Raw genomic sequence first — 14,544 nt, 5'->3', positions numbered from 1 at the left:
ATAAGATTGTTATTAAATTCTCTAGCAATTTCTAGAAAATTTTCCGCTCCTCTGTGTATATCGTACTTCTATTTTTGCTAGGTCCGCGCGGTTAGCGTTGTGGCTTTGCGCTTCGCAACCATATGCCTGGGGAAGGTGTCCTAGGTTCGAGTCCCGTCGATGACGTGAGGAGCTCAAGGTTCTTCCTAAGCCATAGCTAAGTTAGCCGGTCTTGGGGGTGGACAGCAGGGTTTTCCCCACCAGTTTATCTGGGGTTTTTCATCCTACAAGCAGGCAAACTATCCCCCTGAACACACACGGATTACAGTCATGAATATCGCCCTTAGGGGATGCAGCAGAGGAATGGCGAACCGGCTGCATTAATACGCCAGTAACCCCTCATTAGGAGGGGACTCAACCCGTCCTAGGACGGACGCAAGGGATAGGATAGGATTTTTGCTAGGGCCACTGCTCTGAGGGTGCATTTTGTCTCATTCTCTGATTGGATTTAAAAGATGACAGAACTGTATTGTAGTGGCAGCAAAACTGTTGAGTTTCGAAAAGAACACAATTTATTCTAGAAAAGAATAATTGTGTACTATCAAAAGAACTGTAAGAGCATCTTAGTTTTACTAGAATAAAATATCTGCTAAGCAAACTAGAGGTCAATACTGTTTTATGAAAAGTATAGTCGGAGACTCAACATTGTTTTTAGAAAAAAAAAGGGGGGGGGGATTGCCTCTTTAAAAAGATTGAAAACCATTGCTGATATTGCTTGAAAAGTACTGTACTTGATCAGAAAAACAGGGCTTCAAGATTACATAACTCTTAGCTCACCCACAGGATTAATGTGCTGTTGGTTACCAACTGTTAGTGGCGAGATGATCATAAAAACATCTCTGCAACTGTGGATTCCAAGAGATTATTCCGTTCTTAATTATACTTCTTTGATTGTTCAGAAAGATGAGCTCCATAGTTAGCTGATGATCTCTAACCTGTTTCGAAGATTAGGAGGACAAATCCGCAATTGAATTAGTGTTCTATTATTTTCCACTTCGTTCATTTATCAATTAGTGAAGATGACTTGTAATCATCGACTTTTTTCGCTATGTGAAAACCCCTCAACTAATAAATCGACAGAAATCGAGTAGCAAATCATTTATAGGTAGGTGTGCTCACTCATACATTAATGCAGAGAGAGAAAGAGAAGAGAATGGATTGACATTGAATCTCACTGTTTCTGTTTTGTTACGAATAGGTAAGGCCATTATTTATTTTTGCATTTTTTAAATTATATGTTTCAATAAGCCGAATTTCCATTAGCGATTAGTGGTACTTTATCCTTGTTTGGAGAAAATTTCCTTCGTTCGAGAACCGTTCCAAGAAGGAGAAATCAATAAATAATAAGAATTGGAAGAACAGTAAAAACAACATTGATTTTTTGGAAATGATAATTTATTAATTAATTTTGTTACTAGAATAGCTATTTACACACTCTGTTCAAAAAGAAACCGAACTTTTCGAAAATACAAGAAACTAGTGGCGCCACCTGTTGTATCTTTTTCTTGTCGAAAGCAGCAACCTTCATTAGTGCTGTGTCAACTGTTTATGACATTTGCTTCAATCGAAGCCGAGTTATAGTGCCAAGAGTGACAGTGTGTTTTATCGAACGGTCGAGTCACGATATTCATGCCCTACGCGACGAACTCTCGCTATCAATTGCTTCAAAACTTTGAGATAAACTCATCATTGACCGATTGGCCAGGCGGAACGAATTCTTTGTGGATAATGCCCTTGGAATCGTAGAAACAAATCACCATTGTCTTTACTTTTGACTTCTCCAAGGGACTTTTTTTTCTGATGCCCCTCTTCTGGTGGTCTCCACTCAGCACTCTGGCGTTTTGTTTCCGGCTCATACTCAAAACACCACGTTTCGTCACCAGTAACGATCGTTTCAAGGAAGTTTGAGTCCTTAAGAACGGTTTTAATGAGGTCATTGCAGTATTCAATTCGATGCATTTTTTGTCGTCGGTCAACTTGTGGGGAACAAATCGCGAATTCAATTTACGAAGGCCCAAACCCTCGTTAAAATATTGTGCACAGTTGATTTTGGAATCCCCAATTGATCTTCAATCAATCTCACGGACGATTTCGGGTTTTCTTTGATGAAATCACGCACTTTTTGGATATTAACTTCGCTCAGTCCAGTTTTTGGATGGCCCGGCTTTTCGTCGTCCTCAAGCTTCTCACGACCACGTTGAAATCGCTTAAACCACTCATAAACTCGAGTACGGGATAAGCATTCATCGCCGTATGCTTTTTGAAGCATTTAATGCGTTTCGGTAAAACTTTTACCAAGTTTAACACAAAAGTCAATCGCAGCTCTCTGTTTGAAACTCATTTTCCGACCGTTCGTCAAAACACACTGTCACTCTTGGCACTATAACTCGGGAAAAGGGTGTCGAGGCTAGCTGGTGAACAGTCGTGCTATCGGAGAGCTCCTGAGAGATTTGTGTTTTTTGTTGATTTATTTTTGGATTCAATTTAATGGACTTAAGTGTTTAATTTTGGTATATTATTAGAGCTTTATTAACGTGGTTAGTGTACTAAAGTGTTTTATAACATAATCTATGTCGGAAGTCGCCGCTAGATGAATTCGTAATGAGTAGTGTTCGTGCAAGCTCCAGATAAGATAAGTATCATTTTCAGTTATCGATACAAATTACTTAATATTGTGTAGTTTTGTTTTGTTTGCCTTGCGTATTTTAGTGCGTCTATTTTTGGTGTGTTATAACGTTTAATTTGACAAAACACGTTACAGATAAATATGGCACCTGTGCGTAGGAAAATGGCGGCCAGTAATGAAGGTTCGCCATCGTTATCAAAGAACGGTAGCATAAAAGAAATGAGTCAGTGTACTAGCTGTGAAATGTACGCTTTGCGGAGTGCGGTCGGAGTGTGGTTAGATGATGATAAAGGATTGAATGTGTGTAGAAAATGTAGGGAGAATGCGGAATTGAAGTGTATTTCGGATCGTGAGTGTGATATTTTTGTCAACCTTCAAAATGAAGGAAATAGGGATATGACAAGAAACGGCAAGGTTGTACATGAAAATTATGAGAGTGTGAATGTAGAAAGTGTGAATGATAGTATAAATGGTTTCTCAGAGAACAAAAAAGATGAGATAGATGCATTGAGTGAGATCGCGTTGTTGAATAGTGCGATAGAAAGAGCAAAACAGCAGCTAGAGTGCATGAACAAAAGTAGACTGAATGAACCAACCAATAATAAAAGGTATGACAGGAAAAATAGACGTATGAATGTGAACATGAACAAAATGAAGGATAGAGTGCTGTATGGAGACTCGTTAGTACGAGGTGTGTTAGTAGAGGATTTGACAAAATCGTACCAACCTGGTGCGACCATAAAGGACGTAACTGCGTCTATTAGAGAGCAAAAGGAAAGGGTGAAAGAAATGATTGTTGTGGCAGGTACGAATGATTTGAAAGGAGATAAAATGGAAATGATAGAAGACCTGAATGAATTGTTTGAGGTAGCAAAAGAAAAGAGTGAGAGAGTTAGAATGATTAGTCTTTTGCCACGGTATGACAGTGAAATGTTTAAAAGGTGGGCTATAATTGCAAATGACTTTATGCGTGGGTTATGTATGACGAGTGGTGTGGAATTTGTGGATGTGTGGAGTGAGTTTGATGGGCGAAAGGATCTATATAAGATGGATGGCTTGCATTTGAATGGTTACGGTGTAAGAAGACTTGAGAAAGTGTTGCTGAATGTAGTGGATGTGCAAATTCAGGGAAACTAGATTTGTTAGGGAGGGGGGGTAGAGATACAGTCCTTATGGAGGCAGTTGAATGTAAGAATGAATATAATATGCCAGAGCAAATAAGGACAACAAATCAGAGTGGAATAGTTAATATAAGGCATCAAGGTAGGGTTGGGGCTAATGGGGGTCTTAAATTCATGTACACTAATACTAGGAGTATTAGGAACAAGAAGGAAGAGTTTTTGGCCATGGTTGGCACTTCCAGACCACAGGTTATAGGTATTAGTGAAACATGGCTGACTGTAGATGATATAACTAGTGGGATTGAATGTGATGGGTATAGTGTGTTCAGGAATGACAGAGAGAATAAAATGGGGGGAGGAGTATTGTTGATGATAGCTGATGAGCTCCAGCCAAGGAGAATAGAAGTTGAATTGCAGGATAGAGAAAAGAGCACATATGAGGCCATTTGGTGTGAGATTGTGGCTAGCAGAACTAAATATACAATTGGGTGCTGCTATAGACCAGGTGATGGAAAAGATGGTGGTGACAGTATGCACAAGCAAATAGAAGAAATGGGTGGAAGGAGGGTGATTATTATGGGAGATTTCAACTATGGTCGCATTGATTGGAGTGAGGAGAGGACACACGGGAGGAAGGAATTGGATTTTATGCAGTTATTAAGGGATAACTATCTGCGACAGCATGTAATGGAAAATACTAGGGGTCAGAGCGGGCTTGACCTAGTAATTACATCTGAGGATTTGGCTGTAACAAATATGACCACATTGCCACCAATCGGTGAGAGTGATCATAGGGTCTTAACTTGGGAGGTGGCTAAAGGTGTAGAATTTTCAATTAAGACAGGGTACATGTGGAATTATCGGGCGGGAAAGTATGACAAGCTTAGGAGTTTGATTGGTTCAGTGCCATGGCATGTACAACTGCAAGGACTAGAAGTTGATAGTGCATGGGAGGTAGTTAAGAAGTGCTTGCATGAAGCAATGGCTGACTGTATACCTAGAGTCCGAATAATAAATCAAGTAGGGGTTAAATGGATGAATAACACCATTAAGCTTGAGTTGCAAAAAAAGAAACAACTATGGAGGGAATTTAAGGAGAAGGGTGACCGGCAGGCACATGAACGGTATAAAGCGCAGGCCAGAAGGGTGACGAGTGTGGTAAGAAAAGCAAAAAAGGATTACGAAAGAACATTGGCCATGCAGGCTAAAGAGAATCCTAAACAGTTTTTTAGATATGTACCAAGTAAAAGGAAAAATGTACATGGCAGATTGATTTTAAAGAATGCCGATGGTAGGGAGGTAACTGAATCAGTTGAGATAGTTGAGTTACTGAGTGAGCACTTTGCAAAAGTATATCATCCAGGTGGTGACATTGCAGAAACGAATAAACCAGTAGATTATACGGGAATTGTGGTTAATGAAGTGGAGGTGAGTAGTCTATTGCATAACCTCAATGTCAATACATCTGTGGGATTGGATGGTATACCAGTTCGTGTTGTACGAGAAGCAGCTAAAGAATTGTCAGTACCCTTGACCATTTTGTTTAATTTGAGTCTCGGGTCTGAGTTAGTCCCGAGCGGGTGGAAAGAGGGGAAAATAGTTCCACTGCATAAGGGTGGTTCCAAGACTGCTGTTGTAAATTACCGACCGATTAGCATATCAGGAATCATTGTCAAGGTCTTAGAGAAAATAGTCAAGAGGAAAATACAAGATTGGATAGAAGAAAATGGGATACTGTATCGGGGACAGCATGGTTTTGTGAAGGGTAGGTCATGCCTCAGTAACTTGCTCACGTATTATAACACAGTGACGGCTGAACTGGATAAGGGTAATGGGTTTACGGTGATTCTACTGGACCTTGCCAAGGCCTTTGACAGGATTCCACATGGAATTCTAATCAGTAAATTGCAGCATATGGGAATGGACATAGGGTTGGTGAGATGGATAGGAGGGTGGTTGACGGAGAGATATCAGAGAGTGGTTTACTCAGGAGCAGAGTCCACAAGACAGCCTGTGACTAGTGGTGTGCCACAAGGATCTGTTCTTGGACCACTGCTGTTTAATTTGTTCATAAATGATATAGGAAATTATCTGAGAGGAACAGTTCATTTGTTTGCGGATGATGCGAAGTTGGGTAGGGCAATAGTGAATGCAGATGACGTCAAAATTTTGCAGGATGATTTGGATAGATTGGAGGTCTGGGCTAAGGAGAATGGATGTCAGTTTAATGTGGCAAAATGTAAGGTTATGCATTTTGGGGTGAAAAGATTGGCGGCAGTTTACTGCATTGGTGGAACCCTGCTCCAGGAAATTGATGAGGCACGAGATTTAGGAGTGTTGGTGGATAAGGAATTGAAATTTAGGGGACACATTGCAAAAGTGACCAAAACAGCTCATCAAATCACTTGGTTGCTGAAGAATACGTTGACAAGCAGAGACAAACAGGTTATTGTTCCTCTCTATCGAGCCTTGATAAGACCCCATCTAGACTACTGTGCTCAGATTTGGTCACCTAGGTTTCTTCTTGATGGGGAGGAGGTGGAGAGGATCCAGAGGCGAGTGACCAAGATGATAGCAGGTCTGTGGAATGAACCGTATGAGAACAGGTTGAGGATTTGTGGGTTGCAAAAATTGGTTGATAGGCGGAGGAGGGGAGATATGATTGAGGCATTCAAATTACTGAAGGGCTTCTATAAAATTAATTCAGAAGATATTTTTGAGAACAGGGCTGGTTGTGGGAGGACTAGGGGACATCCATGGAAACTGGGCAAAAGTGTGGTTAGTAAAGGTGTTAGAGCTGGGTTCTTTACTTTTAGAGTAGTGAATGAGTGGAATGCGCTCCCTGAGTCTGTAGTGGATGCTGTGACAGTGAATGAGTTTAAGGCAAGGTATGATAGATACTGTATGAATGTCAAATAGTTGTGATGAATATGATTTGGGGCCTCCCTCGATGAGTCTAATGACTCCCTGGAGTTGCCCGTAATAGTAATAGTAATAAACAGTTGATACAACACTAATGAAGGTTGCCGCTTTCGACAACAAAGAGATACAACAGGTGGCGCCACTAGTTTCTTCTATTTTCAAAAATTCGGTTTCTTTTTGGAATATTCAAAGGGTGTATTTTAGAGGGCGTATATTCAACACATTCTTCTGTGTTTTTTTAAAGTTAAAAAATATTTTTTATAGAAAGTTATTTTATTTTAAAAAAAAATACTCCGGTTTGTCCAAGTCAGAAGCTACTCGCCAGCTGGAAAAATCTACTCACCATGGGCGATTGAGCGAACGTATTTGTCGAGCCTGCGTATGACTGAATAGATATTTGCAACACACAACAACGTACAGTGCAAAGCAGAGAGATAGCAATCATTTCTCATGAAAAAAAAAATTTGAAATATATTATTCACTAACCTGGAAAACTCTTAGAGCGCGGACTAATCCACCGACTTGATTTCTTAAAGAGAAGATCACTGCCGAGCCTTTCTCGTTTATTTCTTTGTCTTTCTCACTGCCTCCAGTATCAACGTTTTCATCATTTTGGCGTTCAGGTTCAGGAGAACGGCGATCGCCATCCCTATCTTCCTCATCAAGGCGTTTGCAGATTTTACTCTGAGGAGAAAAAACGAAAGTTTCCTTTTATATTATTTGTAATAATATAAAAAACAACTCTCAAAAACCCTCGAATTCTAATCGAAACCACTATAAATTAAAATCTTTCTTAATACAAATTATAGTTTCGTTTTTAAAGCATTTTCATTCAGGAAAGGTCTGTTAATCCATCCCGGTACGCCTGCGTATTTCAGTAACTAACTCACTTTCACAGTGATTACAACTTGAAAAACGAAGGCTCATAACTGATAATTGAGATTCAATGAATTATCAATAAATCTGATTTATCTACAAACAAAACAAACCCCCCTGTTTATCTCTAAAGCCTCCGCAATTACAGTAATATTAACAAATAATTTCTGTTTTCCTGTTTGGAATTACAGCTGAATCATCCTTAGGCGATAAGCCTAACTTATTGTATGTAGCTGCTTGTTCTTGTTAGACAGGTGGACAAGTATAATGACTGGTGCTTATTATACTACCTCCAATCAGGATAGCGTCTGATGTAGGACGTTGAGATGTACTCTTACATGAAGTGCCCTAGCTGTATCGCACATTCATCTTGATCAAGGGATGTGCCTGAATTGATTCGCGAGAAGTCGTGTTTCGAATCATTGAAGGTTCGCTGAACGGCACTTCACATTTATGATAGTTCACGAATCAAAAGAAAATATATTATAAATACGAAAATAGATTGCGACAAAACAGAATATTTCATATTTGTCTAATACGCATGTCATTACGTGAGTGAGGGACAAACTTAAAGTGAGATTAAGAGCAAAGACTGGGGTTGTCCTAGTTTGAACGTACACACAAACATTCAAAAGTATCTTGGACAGGATATTTTGTGCGGAAATTGCTAACAGTATCGAAGGAGTAACCATGGGAAATATTGAACAAATCTCCTGATGTATCTAAATGGGGTGGAACTAACGAAGTAAAAGCATTTTACTTCAAACTCATGAAATGTTACAGGCATCTGAACTAAAGTTGAACCGATTCAAGATGTTTTACTCTGTTGTCGTTTTAGAAATGTCAATACAACATGCAGTACTAATCGCTTTCTTTTATACGGCCTAGTGCATCAGCTATTCTTCTTAGCAGATCAAGTATTAGACTCTCTAAAGAACCATTCTAGAGGCCTGTGTAGCTCAGTGGAAGTGGCGCTTGCGTCCTCTGCGCTTGGTCGCTTGAAGTCAGACTTAAGTTCAAGTCTAGTCTCCGACTGGAGGAACTTTTTCTAAGCCTTTCTTCCACCGATTCCCGAATTAGTCGATCTCTGGCACAGGCAAACGGGTTTTTCCTCCCGTAAACTCAAGAAAATCGACCGTAGTACCCACATTATGTCAGACAGTAACATATCTTGTTAGGGTTAGGTACCAAGAGATGGCAGCACTTGTTTGCCAGCCTCTTCATCGGTGGCTGCTATAATTAGTGATAGACATGGGCCAGCTATCTCTGATTGGCTACCGGTGGAGATTGAACTGCCCACTCAGTTTCCAAAAGCTAGATAGGGTTAAAAGGCCTCGCCTACTCCCTATAAGGAATAAAAGGCGTTAGCTGATATTATTTTTTTTTATAAGAACCATTCTTCAATGCCTTTGAGATGCAGTTAACCTTAGAAATGGCTTCCGGGAACTACATTGAGACATGCCACGAATCCCCAAGAATTCAAGAATATTTACAACAATAAAACTTCAAAATGGTCCCGTAGCTATTACAATTAGTTTAAGAGTTTCTCTGGTATGCATTTTCTCGAATGATAATTTTCTTTAACGCAGGATGAACAGAATATCACCTGAGACCGACGCCTTAACGGCAAATTGGGTGGAATGTTTCGTGAAACAGGTCGATGAATTATCTCCAGTTCACCAGTGCGCCAGGCCTATAATGTATGTCGTTGGATCAATAGGAAACCATTTTAAGAGCTGACTCATACATTACCTATACTTAACCTCTCTGAAGAATCATTCTAGTATGATGGCAGCATGAAGAATGGTCCCTCGGAAGAGAGAGGCTGTGCTCTTCTTTCTTCGAAAGGACAACGAACCTTGACAATCGTTTGGAAAGTTTTTTTCATACGGACAGACAGGAATCAGTCCATCCGTATGAAAAACCTAGAGAGCGGATCAACCGATATTGATGAAATAATATTCAAGACTGAGAAATGTGGAGCTGTTTTAACAAAAATTAAACTGCAAGATACTGACACTTTACACGAATATCAAAAAATATTTTTTTGCTGCGCGTGACATTTTGATCCTGTTTTACAGGATCAAAATGGAGAAAAACATACTAATAGAAAAAGGATAGAAGAAACTGTGCAGAACTTTTATAAGGATCTTTATGCAACTAAGTGCCAAGTCTCAGAAGAGACTTGGCACTTAGTTGCATAAATTGCATAATTGCACTTAGTTGGCACCAAGCTATATACCAGATGTACTTCCAGAAGAAATAGAACATGCCCGTAAGAAAATGAGTAAAGGTAAAGCCTCAGGACTTGATCATGTTAAGGCTGAAGAAATCCAACAAGGTGAACGAATTAATTTCTAAGCCTTGGATGCCAGATTCACGTGGTACTTCCAAGAAAGAAAGATTCCAGAGTAATGGAAGACCTCAAAAACCATACTTCTATTCAAAAATAGGGAAAAAGGAAGACATAAAAAACTATTGTCCAATCTGTCTACTCTCACATATATAAAATCATGAACAGAGTAATACTGAACAGAATCCAAAACACTCTCGAAGACAACTCCAGTAGAGAGCAGGCAGGATTCAGAAGAAGCTTCTCCACAATAGATCTTATCCAGATCATTTCACAACTAACAGAAAAATGCAGAGAATGCCGAATCCTTCTATGTTTCCTCTTTATTGATTTTAAAAAAGCATTTGATACTATAGAACACAATGCAGTAATCAGTGCCTTACTGGAAATAAATGTGGACCCTACTTACATCCACATGATAAAAGAAATTAACAAAAATCAGACCACACATATATAGATATAAAGAAAGGGTTCTGCCAAGGTGATGTAATCTCTCCCAATCTATTTACCAGCACTTTAGAATACATTCTGAAAACAAAATACACCTAAACGGAGGAATAAGCATAGATGGTGAAAAACTACAAATCCTTATGTTTGCCGATGATCTAGTACTGATATCCCACAACCCAAAAGACCTAGAAGAGAGAGATGGGCGAACAAATATGCACAAACAGCAGTAAGATAGGCTGAGAAATGAATCTAGAAAAAACAAAATGGATCAAAAACATCTACACAAGTGACAGTCACCTATGTATTAATAACATCCCTATAGAACAAGTTGACTCCTACAATTACTTAGGACAAACAATAAAAATGAATAACGATTTATCTGAAGAACTAGCAAAAAGAAAGAAAGCTGCATGGTTATCATTCAACAGACTAAAAGGAACGCTTACTGATCCAAATCTTGACATCTCTCTCTCCGAAGGCAAAACTGTTTAATAGTGATATTCTACATCACTCACATATGGATCAGAAACATTGAACACGACAAGAAAAGAAGAGACTCTCGAAATAACTCAGCGTGGAATAGAACGCAGGATTTGTAACATCAGCAAAATGGAAAATGTTAGAAACACGAAATTAAGAAAGCGATCAGGCATCAAAGATGTGGTAACTGCAATATATGAAAGCAAGTTCAGATGGGTAGGTCATAGCCAGACTCAAGAATAGCAGATGGACATATAGAATACTCAACTGGCAACCAAGAATAAAGAGAAAACCAGGAAGACCACCTACAAGATGGGAAGATCCACTAGTGAAATCTATGGGTATAACATCGAAGAGAGAGGCTCAAGATCGAGATCGTTGGAGGAATCTTTGTGACCTGCACTCATGGAGAAATTAATATCGCTCACTCGCGATATTAATTGTGTCCAGCCTAGTGAAACTTTTGCACAAATCACCTTGTATTTCGTTTATTAAGTCATACAATTTAACGATGCAGCACGTTCCTGCAGCGTTGTGCATATATTTCCTAACCCCTCCCTCCTTCCCCCTCCCCAAGAGGAGTCTAGTCATATGTAATGGAAGTCAGTTGATCTATATTGAGATCAAGATACAATGCAGATCTACCTGTTCTATATTCAGGACGGTGAAGTGTACTCTTGGGATATTCTTAGGAATTAGCTAAAAGCGACAATTTATTTCAGACATTGGAAACTATTTTCTTTTCGACGTGTGTATATGAGAAAGGACACACGATATTTTTAGCTAGACAAACTAGTTGAACCTCGCAAAAGCAAATCCTCATTCTCGTGTCCTGTAATTTTGTGTACTGGGGAAGGAGTAGTAGATTCAGCAATGAACTTTTTCAGAATATTTTTCCAGTCAGTTTTTCTGAAATGCTATTTATTCAGTAATTTTGCGCAGCATTGACATCTTTGATTAATATTAATGTCTACTATTCCAATAATATTCAGGATTTCGGAATTTGACAAAAGTTTGTTGTGAATACTTTAATAGACTGCGTTAGAAAACAAAAGAAAACAACGCCACGCATCATTCATGATGTCAAACTTTAAAAGGCAGAATAATTTTTACAAATAAGTTTTGAAAATAAAAATATTTAAATTTTAATGTTATATTTTGTGTAAATAATATTTACATATACGAGGTTGCAAAGAAAATGACTATATTCCTGGGGAACCTACACTGAACAGTCCTGTACTAATAACTGTGCTCTCGGAGAGGGGGGTGGGGGTTAAACATTGCTTAGACATTTTAGCGATGTAGTTCACAGAGAGAGAGAAAGATATAGATTCTTATTTGGACTTACTGCCGAAGTAACTACAGAAATCTGTGGAAAACCAGACTTGTGTACCAGTATGCTCTCCAGATAACACTATACGGGATCTTCCTGTCTAAAGCTGTTTCATTTTTCGGTTCATGGCAGTACCCATTTTTCCTCCATAGCTATACATAGTGGAGTGGAGTGGAGTGGGGCCTCTGTGTGACTACAGAGGCTCCACACACTACACTAAACCTTGGAGAAATGCCGATCCTTCCCCGCTGTGCGGCCATCCTATACAACAAGACTCAGTTCGGAACTCAACAACAACCAGCCTGGAACATTCAATTCTTTTGCAGCCATGAGCATTTCTGTACTTTTTTTTTTGAATCGACTATTTGTTATTTATTATTAAATTTTAATTTTATTATTTATTTATATTGATGCTCTATTTCTTTTTTCATTACCGTATAAAGTAAAACCTAATGTTTTTATGTCATATCTTTTACGCATTACATGCTTTATATTAAAACATTTACGTTTTTATAGGCTTTAATATATTAAGTATTATCTCATAACACTAAATGATTATTTCGTAGCCTGTGCATCCTATATAACATCTTTGAAAGATGTCACATTATTCCTAGATTATTCACAGAAACTGTGGACAGATGAGATTTAAACAGGGAAAAAAAGTGATTGTAAAACATCTAAAATGATATACATCTCATAACAATGAAAGAATTTTGTGCAAGTGAAACCCACACACACACACACAGGAACAGAAGAGGATATAAACTCAGAATTTCGAGTTCCGATTTTAGGGGAATTTTAATTGAATTACATATTGAAAAACATATAGTAAATATTAAAAGAAAATGAATACAGAGAATTAAGCGGTACGCAGTGAAGAGAGACGGCTCAAATGTGCCGCCATCTCGTGGTCCCTAACCCTAACACAATATATTTAATGTCTGAAATAATGTGGGTTCTACGGTCGATTTTCTTGAGTTTAGGGGACGAAAAACCCGAGTTTCCGGGAGGAAAAACCCGCTTGCCCCTGCCAGAGATCGACTAACTCGGGAACCGGTCGAAAAAAGGCTGAGAAAAATTTCCTCTAGTCGCCGACTAGACTCGAAACCAAGTCTTCCTTCGTGCGGCAAAGCGCCGTGGTGTGCAAACGCCACATCCACTGAGCTACACAGGCTCTCCTTGAGATAGCCTTGGGCCATCTATCTCTGATTGGTACCAGTGGAGATTGAACTGCCCACTCAGTCTCCAAAAGTTGGATAGGGCTAAATGGCCTCGCCTACTCCCGTGTACAGGAGTAGGCGAGGCCATTTAGCTGAATACAGAGAAAAATTTTAATTTTTTTTTCTGATAACAAATTATTAAGTTCCATCAAACCAAGTCGAAATAATCGTTAAGAATCATTTTGTTAATACATTTATAAAAGATCTTTGATCAACTGGTCTTGAACATAGGGATAGTTCAAAGATTATCATTATTGCACTGTCGAATACTATTTCTTTGATATCAGACTGCTACAGCAAACTCTTAATTGTTTACATAAATACATTTAAGATGGTTTTTGATATTACCGCACACCAACAACTATAAGGTGTTTGACAAGATGATTTTATTCAACGAATTCTATCGGAGTTTGGATTTTGATTGTTGATAGAAAATGTGATTTAAGGAATTTTTGATTAGTTAATTTACAAGTAATAAATAGTTTTGCTACTATAGATAGGCGGATTGTTTTTCAAAGAGGTCTTTCTTATTCTTACATATCGAAGAGTCACCTGTGCAGGTAAGTCGACTGAATTCACAACAAGGGCGATATATTAGGCCTACTGCCACTAATATCGCCATTGTTTCATATACTGTACTTGGTAAGCAACTGTCTAACTATTATTGTGATAAGGGAAAGGCATGGCCTGCTCCCATAGAACAAAGTTTGGGGCTAACTATGGAGGCTCTATATGAAGAACTAAATTTTAAAGAACTTCTGGCTATCTTCAAGTATGTAGGCAATCTAGTGCACACTAAATGGCCAGGAAAATTCGCGATTCATCAAATAAAAGAGATTGATACAGATGACCCTCAACTCTCAGAACTTCTTCCCAGCATCCCTCAAGGCAGCACCAGCGAAATAGAAACAACAGCTGATGATAATTCCTTCACAGATCACAGTGATTATCAGGAGGTTCGCGCTCGCAAAAAACTCAAAACTGCAGCCTCTGAATCACCCAAAGCAGATCGAATGGAAGAAGACGGTCCTGCCTGGACTCTCCTACCTCCTCAAGGAAAAAGATACCTCCAATTATTCTGCGAGTAAAGAAAAAAATGGATGTCCCTAAGGACTATGATGTCT

At 38.9% G+C, this 14,544-nt stretch overlaps 1 protein-coding gene across 1 annotated transcript in view; it reads right to left on the bottom strand.

Annotated features, from left to right (window-relative positions):
* Positions 1-14,544, bottom strand: part of LOC150097878 (tryptophan 5-hydroxylase 1-like) — a 78,528-nt gene that overhangs the window by 38,489 nt on the left and 25,495 nt on the right. The window contains exon 2 of the mRNA XM_090406618.1: positions 7,195-7,392. Coding sequence (XP_090262744.1) covers positions 7,195-7,392 — 198 coding nt within the window. The remainder of the gene's footprint in view (positions 1-7,194; positions 7,393-14,544) is intronic.

Source organism: Typopeltis vanoorti, chromosome 16, assembly GCF_054136105.1.
Source record: "Typopeltis vanoorti isolate ZY-2024b chromosome 16, IOZ_Tvanoo_1.0, whole genome shotgun sequence".
In the NCBI taxonomy this organism is placed as follows: domain Eukaryota; kingdom Metazoa; phylum Arthropoda; class Arachnida; order Uropygi; family Thelyphonidae; genus Typopeltis; species Typopeltis vanoorti.
Note: the sequence above shows the minus strand (reverse complement) of the source record. Positions and strands in the feature narration are given on the sequence as shown.